Below are 18,098 nucleotides of genomic sequence, written 5' to 3' on the forward strand. Positions count from 1 at the left end.
ACTTTTGTTCTTGCGATTTCTTGTCGTAATTAGTATGTTTTGCTGTGTTACTATATTATGTGCATCTTATGGTTGGTGGCACTGTGACATTGTTTACACTACTGATTGCCATATGGGTCGACAAATGTACAGCAGTGGTTTACACGTGTCGAGGTCATCAATCTGACGATGTAAAATGACAGCTGAAAAATGTGATCGACGTTAAACAAAAACGGCCGTCCATCCGGGGTGTGTGTCTTCGGTTCTTGATCAGCGGCCCGTGCTTGCTCCTCGACGAGGTGACGCAGGATACAGCTGCAACTGATTCAATATAGTGATGCCTCGTCATTGATCTCTATGTAGTAGTATCTCCAAGATCTCGCAAAATTTATCGTCTGCACTCACTAATTACATGGGATAACAATGAGTTATTTCGCTTGTCGCCGCGCGTCACCGTCTCTCCGGCGACGCCCTTTTTAAGCTCTCATCTCCTCGCCTTGCCTTCACATCCTTGCCTGCAGTTCTCCTCGCTCCCTTGACCCTTCCATTCCTGTCTGTCGTGCCTAAGCCCAGGCTTAGGCCATTACCAGTGTTCATCTTTGTCAAGCTAGGAGCGAGTGACAGGTACCTCTCAGGCGGCATGGAGGCAATGTTCCCCAACGGCTCCGTCAAGAGGGTGGGGCCTGCGACGGTCAGAGTGGCGGTGGTGTCCAGGTACCGGGAGTGCCTCAGGAACCACGCGATGTTCACGGGCGGGCACGCCATCGACGGCTGCGGGGCTTACTTGCCGTCGCTGGAGCTCAACCCCGACCCGGCCACGTTCATGTGCGTCGCCTGCGGCTGCCACCGCAACTTCCACCGCCAGGAGATGGTGGTGGAGCCGTCGCCGCCGCCGCCGCCTCCGTCGCCGGCGCAGCACCAGGTGGCGCTGCTTCCGGCGCCGCCTATGGCGACGAGCATTGTGCTCCACGGCCTGCCGCAGCGCGAGGAGCACAAGCCGGAGGACCGGCTCCCGGCGGCCGACTCTCAGTCCGACTCCGACGGCTCCGAGTACGTCGACGGGAGGTCCGTCTCGCCGCCGCAGCTGCAGCAGGCTCCTCCAGCGCACCTCCCGGCGCCGGTGGCGCCGCAGCCTCCGGCGTACTTCTCCCCGCCGCCGCAGCCGAACATGCTGCTCTCGCTGAACGCCACTGCGCCGCCCGGGGCCGCGCAGAGCCAGAGTCCGCTTCCCGTCCAGGACTCGCCTGCGATGGCACCGCCGGCCCCGGCCCACGTGGGGGGCGCACCGAGGAGGAAGCGGTCCCGGACCATGTTCACCGCGGAGCAGAAGCACCGGATGAAGGAGCTGTCGGAGCGGCTCGGTTGGCGGCAGCAGAAGCGCGACGAGGCCACCATGGACGAGTGGTGCCGCGACATCGGCGTGAGCAAGGGCGTCTTCAAGGTGTGGATGCACAACAACAAGCGCAACTACGTGGGCGGCAACAGCGCCCGCCGTCGCGCCTTAGCCACCGCAGCCTCTTCAGCCGCCACCACCCCCGCCGCCGGACCAATACAAATCGCCCCCACCACAGCCGCATCACCGCCACCAGCACCATTCATCCCCTCTGTCACGCACAGCTCCCCAGCCCCCACCGCTACCGGCTTCAACATGAACGGCACCGCCACCCCCGCCTTCACCGCCGCCACCAAGTAAACTGAACCTCGTCGCCGCAGCCCGCCTAATAATAAACTACTACATGCAGAGAAATAAGGGGGAGAGAAAGAAGAAAAAACAATTAGCTTCTACCGCTCATTCCATTTCGTTCCTTTGCGGAGTAATTTATCTTACTAGTTTATGTTACTATTTTCATAATGGGTAGTACTTTATATGTGGTTTCATGTATTATGTTATTTATTATATATATTGTAGGGCTTTCTATTTTCGTGCACCTAGTTCGTTAGTTGTACTCAATTATCCCTAGCCGCTTAACTTTTTTTCTCCCTCTAGTTTGAAACTCCTCCCTCTAGTTTGAAACCCCTCGCACACGCTCGGATAGAAGGGTTGCCGTCTGGTCAGAGGCTTTGCCGTTAACGGTGACGGCTAGGGAGCCACGATGGTTGTAAATTGACCGTTGCTTTTGAATGGTGTTGACTGTTGACCCAATGAGACACATCGGACTGGAAGAACTCACACAAAGCTTTCCCCTTAAAAGGAGGGCTTTCCCCTCCGCCCCTCCGCCGCCACGCCGTCCTGCCTCCTACCTTATGGCGTCGTCCGCCACCGAGCTGCCCCCGACACCACCCCCCGGGAGGCGGAGAGGGCTCCGCCTCCACTCGATCTACCCTTTGCGCGCGAGAGTTTTTCGTGCCGTCTGGTGTGCCGATTTTGCCCCTCAACCGCAGATAAGATTGGGAATCAGAGGGATCTAACGCATGGATTTCATCTAGGTAAGCATCGTCTGCCTATGTGAATTAACAGTAGGCAGTTTTTGAGTGCGAATCGTTGTTGCTCAACTAACTGTGTTGCTTTTCGAATAGGATTGATCCAGCACTGGCTTTTCGGCTGGTGGTTAGGCTGGATACTAGCTTTATGCGTGGTTCTGTACGCAATATGAGCGGATTTAACATCGCAGCGGTGGTTGCAACCACCATCTCGCTCAGGAATTTGAAAGAAAACATCTGCGCTATATACCAAATCTGGGGCCCTCGCGATTCAGTTGATTTCGAATATTTCGACAGCACAGAGGGGTGAAATGTTCCACTAACTTCCGACGAGGATCGGAAAATTCGTTTTTTTTGCTTTGAATGCTTCTTGCCGTGTTGGTAAAATTCGTATCCATGTGGACAGGGTCCGGGCATCATCTGGTGTTTGGGCATCATCAGATGGTCAGGCATCATGTCTTTCTACTGCTGCTCCCTCCACTAATTGTGTGCGCCGCCGCGCTCCTTGTAGGTCCACAGCAGCACCATATGTCCCCAGTGCTAGTGGTAGCCAGATCGTTCCTGCGGTCGATGTGGAGGACGATGCAGATATTGAGGACCAGTCTCCTCAAGATGATGAGGATGATTTGATGTTTCCTAAATTGGTAGATCGATGCAGTAAGCAGGCAATGGAGGATCCATACATGGAAGATATTGCACAAGGTGCCAGATTTGATGATACTGATGATGAAGAGAAGGCTGAGAACACTGATAGCCTCGTTTTAGCCGATTACGAAGGTGATGACTTGCCAACAATTGAGTGGAACAAGGCGGATCCTCAGCTTGCAGAAGGCACCGTATTTCAAACGATGATGGACTATTGTAATGCACTTACTACATATTGCATTCCCTCCAAGCATGATTATGAGGTTATTAAAAGTGAGCCAGGTAGGTTGACAGTTAAATGCCCATACAAGAGATGTAGGTGGAGGCTGCATGCATCCACAATGCTCAGAAGCACCCTGGTTCAGGTACTACGCCAACCAGTTGTGTATTTTAGATCACGGTGTAAAATTTGTTAACTGTTACTGACATCCCTTATCATTATGTTTCAGATAAAGAAGAACTCGATCGTCCATACTTGTCCACCTCGAGGGGGAGTGCCAAAGGAGAAAACAAAGCTAGCAAAGACTAGTTGGTTGGCAGATGCAATAATAGATTGGCTGAGAGAAACTCCTTCACTTGGTCCAACAACGCTCCAAAAAAATATAAAAGAGAAGTATGATATACATATACCTTACATGAGGATGTTCTATGCAAAGGAAATGGCTCTTGACAGGATCAATGGTCCATGGAATGAAAGCTTTCAGTTTCTTTACACTTTCAAAGCTGAAGTGGAGATAGCTAGTCCAGGCAGTGTTGTAGCGATAGACAAGCATACAGTTCCCTACAAATTGAAAAGCGGGAGGATAATGCATAAGGAATGTTTTAGAAGGGCTTTTGTTTGTTTCAAAGCTTGCTGGAAAGGCTTTCTGGATGGTTGCATGCCTTATTTGTCCATGGACGCAACAGCTCTTCATGGCAGGTTTAAAGGACGGCTAGTTGCTGCTACTGCAGTTGATGGACACAATTGGATGTTCCCTGTTGCTTATGGAGTTTTGGAGGTTGAGTCATAGGAAAGTTGGAAATGGTTTCTGCAGAATTTGCGCGACCTTATAGGTCAACCACCAGGACTTGTTATCCACACAGACGCTTGCAAAGGTTTGGAGAGTGCAGTAGAAGCAGTATTCCCTGGAGTGGAGCATAGGGAATGTATATGCGACACTTGGTACAAAATTTTACAAAGAAATTCAAGGGTACAGTTTTTACTGACAACCTATGGTCAGCTTCATACACATGCAGCAGTAGGAAGTATCTGTTTCATTTGGATGTGTTGTATAAACAAAAACTTGGGGTGAAGGAGTACTTGGATGAACATCATGGTAGGATGTGGTCAAGAAGCCAATTCAATGAAATTTGCAAGGTAGACTATGTAACAAGTAACCTTGCGGAGAGTTTCAATGGAAAGGTCTTGTCATTGAAAGGGCTTATGTTGTGGCAAATATTTGATAAGATTAGGCAGATGATCATGATAAAGATCGATTTGCGTCAAAGAATTGCAGCCACCAAATATCAAGGCCATCTCATGCTCCCATCTTTGATTAAGTCTTTGCATGCTAGGGCAAAACAATTGAAGATGCAATGCATCAGAAAAGGAATGGAGGCTGAGGTAACCTACACTGGCAGTAAAAACCGGTAGTGGAGGTATCCAGTGAGTTTGGTTGATAGGACATGCCAATGTAGGCGATGGCAGATCCGCGGGATACCCTGCATACACGCATTGTTTTTCATGAGTGTTATAGGGGGTGCAGAAGGTGAAGTTGATCAGTATGTGTCAGAGTATTTCCCTGTTGCCAAATTTAGGGCTGCATATGCTATGAATGTTCCTACCTTGTTGGGAAAAGACCAATGGATGAAAGATGATCCAGGCTTCAAACTGTACTCTCCAATTTTGACTAGGCCGGCAGGTAGGCCGAGGAAGAGTAGGATCAGAGCTAGTGCAGAGGGTGGTGCACCGATTCGAAAACGTAAGTGCAAACATTGTGGAATCTCTGGACACATTGGTAGGCTTTGTAAAAACGATGTTGACCCAGCTTTTGGAATGGAAGATCAGGCGGGAGCAGCAAATGCAGAGGAGAATGAAGCAGCAATTCAACACGAGGAGATTGAAGAAACAATTCAACATGAGGAGATTGATCGAGAGCTGCTTGAACCGATGTATCGAGAGCTGCTTGAACCGATGGATGAAGAGCTACTTGAACCGATGGATCGAGAGCTGCTTGAACCGATGGATCGAGAGCAGAGGGAACATATGGATCGAGAGGCCGATGAAGAACTGATGCGCCATATGAGAGAATAGTTTGAAGAGCAGATTGTACAAGCAAGGGAAGAAAGTGCATTAGAAGAAAGAGTGCAAGCTTCGTATGATATGGTTGTTGTCGCACAACCCGAAGAGAAGAAGAAGAACAAGAAAGAGGGCAAAAGGAAGGTAGACACCGGTAATATCCCTGGTAGGGTTACCCGGAGTAAGGTGGTGGCCCCAGCGAGTAACACCAGGAGCAAGAGAAAGATTTGAACAATTAATTTGAATTTGTATGAACAATTAATTTGAATTTGTATGAACAATTTGTATTGGGGATCCCTTTGTATGAACAATTTGTATTGGGGATCCCTTTGTATTGGGGATCCTTTTGTATGAACAATTTGTGTTGGGATCCCTTTGTGTGTTGAATAATCACAATAATGTATGTGTTATTGCAAGTTTTCTATGGTCATGCACCTCGAATAAGTTCATCGCTTAAACCACATTTATCATTTTCTAAGTGACTAAACTCAAAAAATATAGTTTTGGGTTTAGTTTAATTCAAAATAATTCAAAACATGGTGGAACCTTCCCATGGAGTCTTGTTATGTTATCTACAACCTAGAGAAATAATAATGGAAAATGAAATATAGAGATATGAAGTAACCCTTTCCCAAAACCACTTCCTAATCCATGAGCTACTAGCTATGAAGATGCAGGGCTTTCTACTCAACACACCTCCCAAATACCAACTATGCTTACAAACTTTGTCCAAATGAGTCCAAATTCGCCACACTTGTGTATCTTTGAATTGCAAACAATGTCACGTCGGCCAAAATGTAATATATTGTTCAAGTAACACAATATAATATTTTTTATGCCAAAAGCTTCAATTTCCCTTACTCCCTTTATTATTTGGGTGCTCCTGTTTTACTTAGTTTTACTCAGTTTTTCCCCTCCGGGTCCACTTGTTTTACTTAGTCCTACTCAGTTTTGCCCTTCTGATAAACATTTCCTCACTTTCCCCCCTCTTAGTTCTACTCAGTTTTCCTCACTTGTACTCACTGGCTGATCTCTGATTGGTCGAGATGTATGTCACACGGATCTTGGTTGGTTGATAGCTCAACATACGCTTGCACCGTTGGATCATTTATGATCGGACGGCCTGTATATCTCTCTCTACCTCGGTGGACGCATACGGAGAGAAGAGCAGAGCACATACCTACCAACCCTGGGAGTCGCATAGTCCTGTCGCATCTTCCTCTCTCCTATTTCCTCTCTTACTCTGGCGGCCGCGGCGGCGCGGATCTGCAGCGTGCGTGCGGTGGGGCGGATCTGCAGCGTGCATGCGTCAACGCTCTAAGAGTGCTAGTGAGGATCTAACCCTCAGAAATATTTGAAATGTCTCTCTGCCTCACTTTTGTTTCTCTTCTCAGATCTGTTGCTGATGAACAACACCAAGACGGTGGCCGTGCTGACAGTGGTCATCGATGCCAAGAACATTGAAGACATCGCCTACAACATCGCTTCGACGATGGCCATGCGAATCGATGCCAAGACGATTTAAGCCATCGTCTACAATGGCGCCGCGAATCCGCCGATCCATCCCTCCTCAGATTCGTCGCTGATGAAGAACACCAAGATGGCGGCCGTGCCGACAGTGGTCATCGATGCCAAGAACATTGAAGCCATTGCCTACAACATCACTGTGACGTATCGCCCTCCTAAGATCCAGCCTTCAATGTTGGAGCCTGCCGATGTCTCACTTCCGTTGCCCTCCTCAGATCCGTTGCTAATGAAGAACACCAAGACGGCGGCCGTGCCGACAGTGGTCATCGATGCCAACAACATTGAAGCCACCGCCTACAACATCGCTGCGACGTATCGCCCTCCTCAGATCCGTCGCTGATGAAGTACACCAAGACGGCGCCAGTGCCAAGAGTGGTTGCGAAGCCGTACATCCAGCCCATCGCTGCGCGGCCGTGCTCGATGCTGCAAATTGTGATAAATTATGACAAGTTTGTTCGAACTACTACATCCGTCTCAAACAAATCTTCTCCACTTTCTCGATGTATGATTTGAATTCTATCCCAACTTGATTGGGAATATTGATATGTATTTAATCCGAGAGGCTGGTACATGCTTTCACTTTTCGGATCCCTTCACTTTTATAAGATATTCATGCATGCTAAAATTATAGCACAACTAGGAAATTGTATGACAAAATACAGTGGTTACAGCCACACAAAAATACAGTACTACCTATGTCCACAAATAGATGCCAAAAATTTATCTAAATTTGAATGTATCCAGACATAATTTAGTGTATAGATACATCCGGAATTTAAATAAATTTTTGGCATCTATTTATGGACGGAGGGAGTACTATATAGCTGGTGGGGGCGCCTTGTCAGCGAGAGGACGCGACGGTTCGCATCGTCCACTACCAACCGATCCATTCTCTCCTCTCATCTCCACCACCGCCGCTCCATTCTCTCCTCTCCACATCAAAATGCCGCGCCGTCTGAAGACCACCTACTCGATGCTTGGCCTCAACGGCCGCGCACTGCCTCCACCACCACCGCAGCCGCAGCCGCAGGCCGATGCGGAGTACAACTCCGACGAGGACAAGGACCCACGGTTCACGGCGTGGCACGAGGCCTATATCGCAGATGCGGCGGAGGAGGCAGCGCAGTCGGGCGAGCCACCGCAGGCCCCCGCCCACCCAGAGCAGGCGACGATCCTCGCATCACTGAACGCGCAACGATACCAGAGGTTGAAGGAGGAGCAACGCGAGTTCATCAAAGACGCGAATCTCGAGCACGTCCTCGAGATCTCGCGCCAGCGAGCGGCCACGGAGGAGGCGGGACAGCACCTCATGGAGGCGGAGCGACAGAAGCTCGCAGAGCTCAACACTCATCGTCACTACGAGGCGTTCGCCCGCAAGCACGCGAGCCGCGCCGAGATTGAAGCTTCTCGGGAAAGGCTAGAAGCGCGGGGACAGCACCGCCGACAAGCCCCTGCGATGCCGGCCGCCATGCTCCACCGCCAGATGCGCGAAGAAAGGGAGGAGAAGCGGGCAGGGACGCAGGCGACAATGGCGAAGAACGACGATGAGGCAGGGTGCCCCAACCGACGGCCAGTAGACCATGATTAAGTTTAGGGTGTTTAAGTTTTAGTTATGTTTAAATCCGAGCTACTTTTGTATAAATTTCGTATGAATTTGTGTTCCCTTTTAAATAGCATTTTAAATTTCAAAATCTATCGGGCCTGGCGTATGGGGGGCGCCGGTGTGGGAGCAGCATCCCCAAATTTTAAATTTCAAAATACTATTTGGGGGCTGCCGGTGGAGATATATGATTTTTTCTAAATAAATAGACGACCCTACTGGTCATTGGCTGCGGCAGCCCCACAGAGCGGCAATATATGTCTTTTCCTGAAAAATACACGACCCCACTGATCATTGGCAGCAGTAGCCCCGCAGAGCGGCAATATATGTTTTTGCCTGAAAAATACACGACCCCACTGGTCATTGGCTGCGGCAACCCTATAGAGGGGCCCCATTTGTCATTGGTAGCACCGCGTATACAATCAAGAAATAAAACGGCCCACACGTCAGCAATAGATGGATGGTTGCTCCGACGTGTCTCCTGACCCTACCCGTCAGCACGAGACGGCCAGGGAGTAACTGCCCCTGTGCAGCCCACCGTCAGATTAACGGTCAAGGCCTCTGATCAGACGGCAACCGGCCATTCCAGCGTTTGCGAGGGATTTCAAACTAGAGGGAGGGGAAACTGAGGAAAAACTAATGAGCTAGGGAAAACTGAGTACAACTAAGGACCCGAGGGCACAGAAATAGAAAACCCTATATTATAAGATTTATCTTGTCTTGAAATGTGTAGTGTTATGGTAATATAGTTAGTTATCACCTCAATTTATTTATTCATTTATTGTCATATCGTCTCACTAAAACGTCATGAGATGTGCGATGTTGCTACTTATATTGCTCCAACTATAAGTGGTGCTAGGCGGCCATCTAAGAAATTAACCCTGTGAAAGGCTTTATATAGGTTGCTCTCAATTTCAGCCGATGGTCGTTATGCATAAAATCCAAATCTGTGAGGGGCGGTAGCACTCCCTCTTTCCAAAATATGTGTTGCATAAGTCAAATTTAATAATAAAGTTGGACCATATAAATTTATAAAATATGATCATATGCAGTGCCAATTTGATGCCATTAGAATCATCATTGAATATATTTTTGTATTATATATATTTGGTGTCATAGATGTCTATATTATTTTTATATATATTTGGTTAAACTTCGTGAATTTTGAATTTCACGCAAAATTATGCACAACATATTGTGGGACGGAGGCTGTTTAATATACTTGCAGTTCAATGGAGACTGTTAAGTTTAACTTCGGTCAAGACAAAGAGCTATGATTGGCTATAACTCAACAATGGACTAGAATTTAATTGTAAGCCTTGTGCAACAAGTTTCACTCCATGTTGGCATGGTAGCCGCCATAGGTTTCCCCTCAGGTGGTGCTTGTAAGTCACACTCTCTCGCCCTTTGATGAGCTTACTAGAGATTCACTCAAATCTCCCACGATGTGATTAGTAGTGTTGTTCATATAGGTGTTCTCTTTCAAGATCACCTTGTAAGACGGCGTCTTCGCTCATAGAGAGCCACACAAAAAAAAACATTAAAACATACTCAACATGTCTTACAGTTGCTCCAGCTTGTTTCCGCAAGCCCCAATTCATGGGGCCTCTACCTAAAGCATGAAGTTATATGGAATTCAATCATGCCATTATCAACTCTACATAAAGCATGTCTAGTAGAGAAATCAACAAGTTTGAAATCAATATTGCATTTTCCATAGGACCAGTGTTAAGTGAATCGTATAACTTTTTTGGTATAGCACTCACATTAGACCCCAAGTCAAGCACATCTATGCGTGTAATGTTTTCTATGGTGACATGTATTTTTGGCCGACATATATCCCTAAGCTTAGATGGTATCATAGCCTCTTGTTTGTACCTATTTATCTTTTCTTTAATCACAAGATCAACTATATCAGATCCAAAACCTTCTTGATGCATTTTAGTAGAGGAGTCACTTGCATATTTTTGAAACATAGTTAATAATTCATGCAAAGATCATTTTTTGTCGATGGAGTATTGTGAAAGACACTACAAGGTAGCTTAGATGAGGTGGAGAGCAACTGCAACACTGGATGTCCTAGACGAGATTGCCGCACACGATGTACCCAGGTTTGGCCCCTCACAGTGAAGATAAAGACCTACTTCCAGCTATAGTTTATCAATAGATATGTTCACAAGTCAAGCGCATTTCTCCTTGAGGGCATCTAGAAAACACGTCAATCGCACGTCTCTCACAGTGGCTTCCCTTAGTGCCTTCACGACATCTGTCCAGTGGTGCTAATGTAAGAGGAGTGACTAGGTTATGGTTCGAGCACTCAAAACAACTGGAGTCGTGAGATCTAGAAAGGGATTGGGTGTCCGAGGAGCAGATTCCACTCCTCCTCCACAGAAAGCGTTGACGGATTCTCATCCACCCACGCCATCGAAATCTAATCCATAACCATATGGGACAAGCCAGACAACGCACGTCTAGTAGTCCCCGCCCGACATCAGCAGCAAGGGCCATAAGAGACCCTATGGTTTGGTAAGTAAACAAAGGGGCCACTCAGCAAGGGGCTGATGGCTCCCAAGTGCAGGGGATCAATTGTAGTACTTTTTAAATAAAAAAGTTTGTCGAACCCACGAGGAGCTGAAGGTATTGGTTAGCAGAATCGAGGAAAAAACATCAATAATCGAGTAACAGTTTTGGTGTTTTTTGGTGTATAGTTTGCAATAAAACTAAAGTGCAGAAAATAAATAGCAAATAAGTAAATGCTCTCGATGAGAGAAAAGCCCAATCCTCTATGCAGCAAGAGGACAAGCTCAAGTGTGTGTGTGTGTGTGTGCGCTTATATGAGACCAAAGTTTCCTAGGGAGGCATGGATTCACTAGCATCTGAGTTCTAAACAACATGGTAAATATTTTGTAAATCTTAATTCAATTAGGGGAGGACCTAAGTTAGGTGCAACCATATACTATAGATTCTCATTTTAATCTGTTCGAAATGATAAAGATTAATCTAAGCTAATTTTCCGTCCATGTTAGAACATTGTGTTGAATCTTGTATTGTTGACACTGATATGTATTAACATCAAACTCCATTATAAAATTGATGCTTTGAAAAATCTAATTGGCCGCAAGTTCGTTATGATTTTTAGGGGAAGGCTAGCACCCATTATACATCGGCATCGCCATGACAATTTTGGAGGGCTTCAGAATTTGAAAAACCAAACACTTTCCACCTTAGATACATCTAAAAGATATTAATTGCCGTTTTCTCCGTAGCGAAGCACAGGAGTTCTGCTAGTATATATAGAGGGGGTACATCTTGGGTTACAAGTTAACTTATGGTACAAGACTAAACCCTAACTGCCGGCAGCTGAGCTAATGGACCGACAGTGTTGGTTGCCTAAAACTCTTCCGTTATTTCCATAGAGAATGCTTGCGATAAAAGTTGGGTACACTTTCTACTCCTCAAGCACTCATTTTCCCCCGGTCATATGATTAGTGCAACCACTATCAAAGATCAATTTTGTTCCGCCGGATACATATCCCTACAAGAATTCAAGGCTTGATCTTAGGTCCCCGTTTCACAATGGGTCCGTTAATGTTAGTAACAAGGGTCTTCGGAACCCAAATACCCCTCCAGTTCAAAATGATTGCCCAAAATGGATATATCTACAAACGAAAACATGTCTAGATACATCCATTTTGAGCAATTATTTTGAACATGAGGGAGTAGCATATTTTCTATAAGCATAACCATTGCGATGGCCAACATATTTAGCATAAACTTCACCATCTTTGCTCTTGACAAGAAGATAAGATGGATTATACTTCCCGGAAAAATTGATGTGAGTAGGATTACCCCTAGTGGCATTCCCCACAACACCGTCATATTCATTGCCATTCACATTCTCTTCTTGCACAAAGTTAATCTTTTTGGGAGGAATAACATTCTTGTTTGTTGCCTGAGACAAACCAAAACCCTCCTTGACCGGATCTCTCCTTATGTTGGCTAAGAACCTCATTAAGGTTCTTTTCTCCTTGAATGCATGAGAGATAATTTCTGAAGTTGAGCTTTCAACTTCTTGTTCTCATTAATGAGGGATGTGTTAGTAGCACAAGAATTTAGATCAACAATGATGGGATCAGAAGAAGAGGCGAAAGACTTTAATGGGAATCATGGAGTTGATCATACCCCTTTTTAAAGTTTGGCGAGCTCCCCCTTGAGGAGATTGTGGTCCTTTTCAAGGTGCTCAAAATCCTTACAGAGAGAAGCACGAACAACTTCAAGTTCTTTCTTTAAAGCATCAAGCTCTTGAGTATACTTGGGAGCCTCATCAAGATCTGCAAGAGATTTAACTTTGTCAAGTTCATGCATTTCAATAGTTTGAGTAAGAGAAACAACAACGCATCTCTCATCGTGGAACTCTTGCTCAAGAAGATTGAATCTCAGTTCCTATTGACTAGCAAGAGTGCCCATTTCCTTAATGATGAGCATCAAGCTCTTGAGTATAAGCCTCATCAAGATCTCCAATAGATTTAGCTTTGTCATGTTCATGCATTTCAATAGTGTGAGACTTTGAGTAAGAGAAACAACAGCGCATCTCTCATCGTGGAGCTCTTGCTCAAGCAGACTAAATCTCCGTTCCTCTTGACTAGTAAGAGTGCTCATTTCCTTAATGATATCTCGCTTTTCACAAACAACATCCGTCAAGTACTTGATTTCAATGCAGACTCTTTTTTTACAAAGTTGTTGGTCGTACAATGTAACCACAAGAATGAACCACAAATTCTTGGGTGTTCCGTCCTCTATGGCGTCTGGCGATATGCTGTTCTAACCCCCCTCACTCTCTCCGTCCTCAAATCCCTATCTAAATATTCCTCCCGCACCACTCAAATCCATCCTTTTCTCTCCAATCTTCCTCTTGCACCACACCAATTCATCTTTTTTATCTCCAATCTTCCTCCCTCATCACTCCAATCCATCTATTTCTCTTACTACCCAAATATTCAGCAATCCCTTCTCACCTATTTCCCACATACGACATGAATGGGAACCAGAAGAATGAAGAAGGAAAGGAAGCATGGCCGCAAATTCAACAAGAAGAAGAGGAGGCTCCAGATCTAGCTATGACTCTACAAGCCATGAGCTTATCGGAGCCGAGCTTATGTAGGGTGCAGACCAAACAAATGGTACAACAACAAGAGCTAGATTTCTCTTTCTGCCTCATAATGAAGGTGGCTTGTACTGACGGAACGCTAAGGAATATATCTCAACAAACCTTGCAGCAATCCTTAACCAGAGCATGGAGAAGCAAATTTTATGCCATGTCTCAGGTATCAAATACAATATTTATGGCCCACTTTAGATCTCATGAAGATATGGTTTCAGTTTACATTAGGCAACCATGGGCAGTGGGTTCAGATAATCTTCTAGTTGAATGGTTTGATCCAAATGACAATACAAACTCAAGCACTGATTACAGATTGGATCATATTATGATCATAATTAGGGCTTATGGTATACCTATGAATAGGGGATCAATTAGCTTGCTTGCCGATATCCTGAATCAAGTAGGATAAGTTTCAGATTTCATATCTCACAAGATAATAAAGAAGCTGTAACTTGGACACGTATCAGACGAGCCGGTCAAGTGGAGCAAGGAGGGCCTCATCGAAGAAGCAAGATCATCTCTATAGGGGCAATGGGTCATCCATATGCTCGCACTCCTAGCAGACGCCTGCAAGATCTTACTCAAGATCCCATTTTGCCACTACACCAGAGCATGATCCATGGCCTCTCAGACCAGTTTCACCAGCCACATCTGTAGACACGCAGGACTATAGGTATGGAGTGTTCTCAACTCCTCAGGTGGGCCGCAATAACAACCTGAGTCAGGATACTCCTTTTGGAACTACTGATCAAAGATGCCACCAAAAGAATGGGAATGACATGCAATCTACATCCGGCACCGGAATTAATCAGCAAATGGAACCTGCACGTCAACAACATATGGAACTTCTTAATGAGGCAATGGCGCCAACCCTTAAGGCGCCACAGGCGCCATGAAGGCCCTAGGATGGAACTGCAATTGCATGGGCAAGAGCCTAGGCAGTGAAAAAATGTTGCATATTGCCAGAATGGTAGACGCTGCAAAACCACAGGTAATTTTTGTTTTTTGAAATTAAATCCACTAAAGTAAAATCTGCTGAGCTCAATGCTAGGTTTAACATGTCTGGTAGCTTTATAGTTCCCTCTCAAAAACGCTTGGGTGGTCTTTGGTTGATATGGAATGACGATCTGCAAGTTAATATCCGTAATTCTAGCTTTCATCTTATCCTAGCAATGGTTGTACATACTAATACTAATCTTAAGTTTGGGTTAGTTTGTATTTATGGTGACCCGTATCATCGCCAAACTAGTGCTATTTGAATTGAAGTGGCTGCTTTTGTGTATGATAATTCCAGCCAGCCTATGTTATGTATGGGCGACATGAATGATCTTTTATATGATATGGACAAAAATTCTCCCAATATAAATCATACTCACATGCATGCTTTTCGTGCTTTTGTTAAGCAATGTGGTCTCTTTGATTTGTGGTTCAGTGGTCCCGCTTACACTTGGACAAACATAAGATATTCTTCTACGCCCACTTTTGAAAGGCTAGATCGTTGTTTGGTTAATGTTGACTGATGTTCTGCTTTTCCTATCACAAATGTGTACACCATGCCTCTTATTCACACTCTTAGTGACCATGCTGCCATTCTTCTTTCAACTGATGGTTCTGTTCGTAGAGTTAGGCGCTCTTTCAAATTCGAAAATTGGTGGTTGAAAGAGAATGATTTCCAAAATTGTGCGAAAAATGACTGGCTATCAACTGCAAACAAATCTTTCTCGGCAAGGACTAACCATCTTGCAGGCACATTTAGAATTTGGTGCAGAAAAAAGAACCCATTAAATCTTGAGCTGAACAGCATTGAAGAACATATTAAGCAAATTCAAATGAAGCATCTAGCACAACAGGACCATGTACTGGAGATGGCTTTATCTACAAGGTATGAACAAACTATGGCAAAGCTCACAAATTACTACATGCAGAGGGCTAAGAAACAATGGGCCAAGGATGGGGATAGAAACACTTCTTTCTTCCATCATGCGGTGGTTAAAAGGAGAAGAAGAAACACAATTGTTTCGATAAAAGATGAAAACGATGTGCTTCAGTTCATGCCAGACAAAATAAGCAGTGCTTTTGTAAATTATTTCAGATCTATTTTTGCTTCTACAAATGCTAACAATGGTAGGACTTTTATTGGAAAAAATCTTCCTCAAGACACACATGATTACACCAACAACATACCAGACGAACGTGAAATTTTAGAGACGCTGAAAGAGATGAAAAGGAATGCATCACCGGGGCCAGATGGTTTCAATGTCGAATTCTACATAACAACATGGGATTGGATTGGCCATGATGTTGTGCAGCTAGTAAGAAACTTCTTCCAAATAGGTATTATGCCAGCACACATAAATGAAACTCATATTGCTCTTATCCCTAAGAAGCTTGTTTCTTCAGTTGCGGCTGACTATAGACCTATTAGCCTATGTAATGTCATCTACAAAATTATAGCTAAATGTCTTGCTAATAGACTTAAGCCTCACTTACCAGACTATGTTCACCCTTCGCAACAAGCTTTTACTGAAGGTAGGCGAATTAGCAACAACATTATAATTGCTCAAGAAATTACTCATTCTTTTGCCTTGGGTTCTTGGAAAAGCAAATCCTTTATGCTTAAAATTGATTTGGCAAAAGCTTTTGATAGGCTTGAATGGAATTTAATTGTCATGGCCCTTGCTCGCAAAGGGTTGCATCATCATTTCATAAATCTTATCCATTTCTGCATCTCATCGCCGATCTTTTCTATTGTCATCAATGGGCAACCGTTTGCGAAATTCAAAGGAAACATAGGTATTCGACAAGGATGTCCCTTGTCACCTTATTTGTTTGTTTTAGCTATAAATGAACTATCTAATGCTTTGCAACAGGCTATGTCTGAGAGTTGTCTTGAAGGTATAACCTTAGGCCCAAATTGCCCCTCGATACACTCACTTCTTTTTCTAGATGACCTACTCATATGTGGACAAGCTACAGTTCAAGAAGCAACAAAATTGAAGGAAATTTTGCAAGATTTCTGTAATCGATATGGCCAAATCCCGAACTGGAGCAAATCTGGCATTATTTTCAGTAAACATGTCATTCCACCTCTTATTCAAGACATCACTCAAATCTTCCCGGTGGCAACCATTGACAACAATTTCATGCATCTGGGCCATCCTACAATCCTACCAGCCAAAGACCGAGCCTCTGCTTACAACTTCGTGATTGACAAATTCAAATGCAAACTCAATACATACAAAGCAGATAAGCTCCCCCATGCAGCCAAACTTGAACTCATAAAATCAGTCTTTTCCTCCATTCCTGTCTACTACATGTCAAACATCCTCTTTTCCAAAAAGTTCCTTGCAAAACTTACAACCATTATAAGAAATTTCTGGTGAACTGGTGTTAGAGACGAAACAAATTCAAGATCCTTTTGTTTAAGAGCTTGTAAGGATATTTGTGCACCCAAAAATGAAGGAGGACTTGGAATTAGGAATCTTCAAGCTATGAACCAAACTCTTATACTCATGGCAGCGTGGAGAATTGCAGATAAGCCTAATGACTTCCTTCACTCTGTACTCAAATCTAAATATTTTCCTGACTCCTCGCTTTGGCGCCCAAATTCAAATGTGCCAAAATCTGCCTTCTGGGCCTCCATAATCAAAATTCTTCCTATTCTTAAAACCCACACTTTCTACCAAATAACACAAGGACACATCTCTGTTTCGAGCACACACTGGTTCAAAGACTGAGCTAATATATATGATTACTTAATCATTCAACCTGCAGGTTACTCTTATCCAGCTCATGTGAAGGATTTGTGGCTACCAAATCAGCAAGCCTGGAATACTCAATTGCTTGATCTTTTATTCCATGCTCCTATGGCAACTGAAATAAAAAACACTCCTATTATTTTATCCGAGGAAGAAGATATGCTTTATTGGAAACTAGCGCCCACAGGTAAATGCAATGCTAAAAGTGCATACAAAGCAGGTATTCAGAATCTGCAGAAAAATGGAGAACCAAAGCCACGGGAGGGTAATCTGACAACTGTTCAATTGCTGAAAAAGATTTAGAAAAATAAGCATGTGACACCAAGGGTTCAGACTTTCGGGTGGGAGTAAATTACAGAAAACTACCACATTTCAGGCTAGGTTAACATGTCAGTACCAACTTTGGTAATTTTTTCAGAAATGTACAACTTCTTGGGCTAGCCATTACAGATTGCACAAAAGTGGAGTTGGTAGCGTTTTAACCTCGTTGGACCCACTATCAGGTGCCACGTTGGCAGACGGCCGTTCGCTTCGCCGTTTCTGCATGGAGACCTTAAGAGGTAGCCGGTCGGGTCGAACCGGACCGCACCCTCTTATCTTGTCTCATCGATCGCCGGTCGCCGCACCCTCTTATCCTCTCTCGCCGCCGTGCCGCTCGCGCCGCCATGCCCTCCTGGAATGATGGAGAAAGCAGCAGCGACAGCCTGCTCTCTGGGTTCTCCGAGGGGC

The 18,098-nt window shown here is 45.0% G+C and overlaps 1 protein-coding gene across 1 annotated transcript; it reads left to right on the forward strand.

Annotated features, from left to right (window-relative positions):
• Nucleotides 1–570: 570 nt before the first annotated feature.
• LOC127349103 (zinc-finger homeodomain protein 9-like) lies at nucleotides 571–1,730 on the forward strand. The gene has a single exon (XM_051374890.2). It carries the CDS (start codon nucleotides 620–622, stop codon nucleotides 1,670–1,672), a length of 1,053 nt encoding a protein of 350 aa, XP_051230850.1. The 5' UTR covers nucleotides 571–619; the 3' UTR covers nucleotides 1,673–1,730.
• Nucleotides 1,731–18,098: the final 16,368 nt, after the last annotated feature.

Source organism: Lolium perenne, chromosome 4 (genome assembly GCF_019359855.2).
Source record: "Lolium perenne isolate Kyuss_39 chromosome 4, Kyuss_2.0, whole genome shotgun sequence".
Classification (NCBI taxonomy): Eukaryota; Viridiplantae; Streptophyta; class Magnoliopsida; order Poales; family Poaceae; genus Lolium; species Lolium perenne.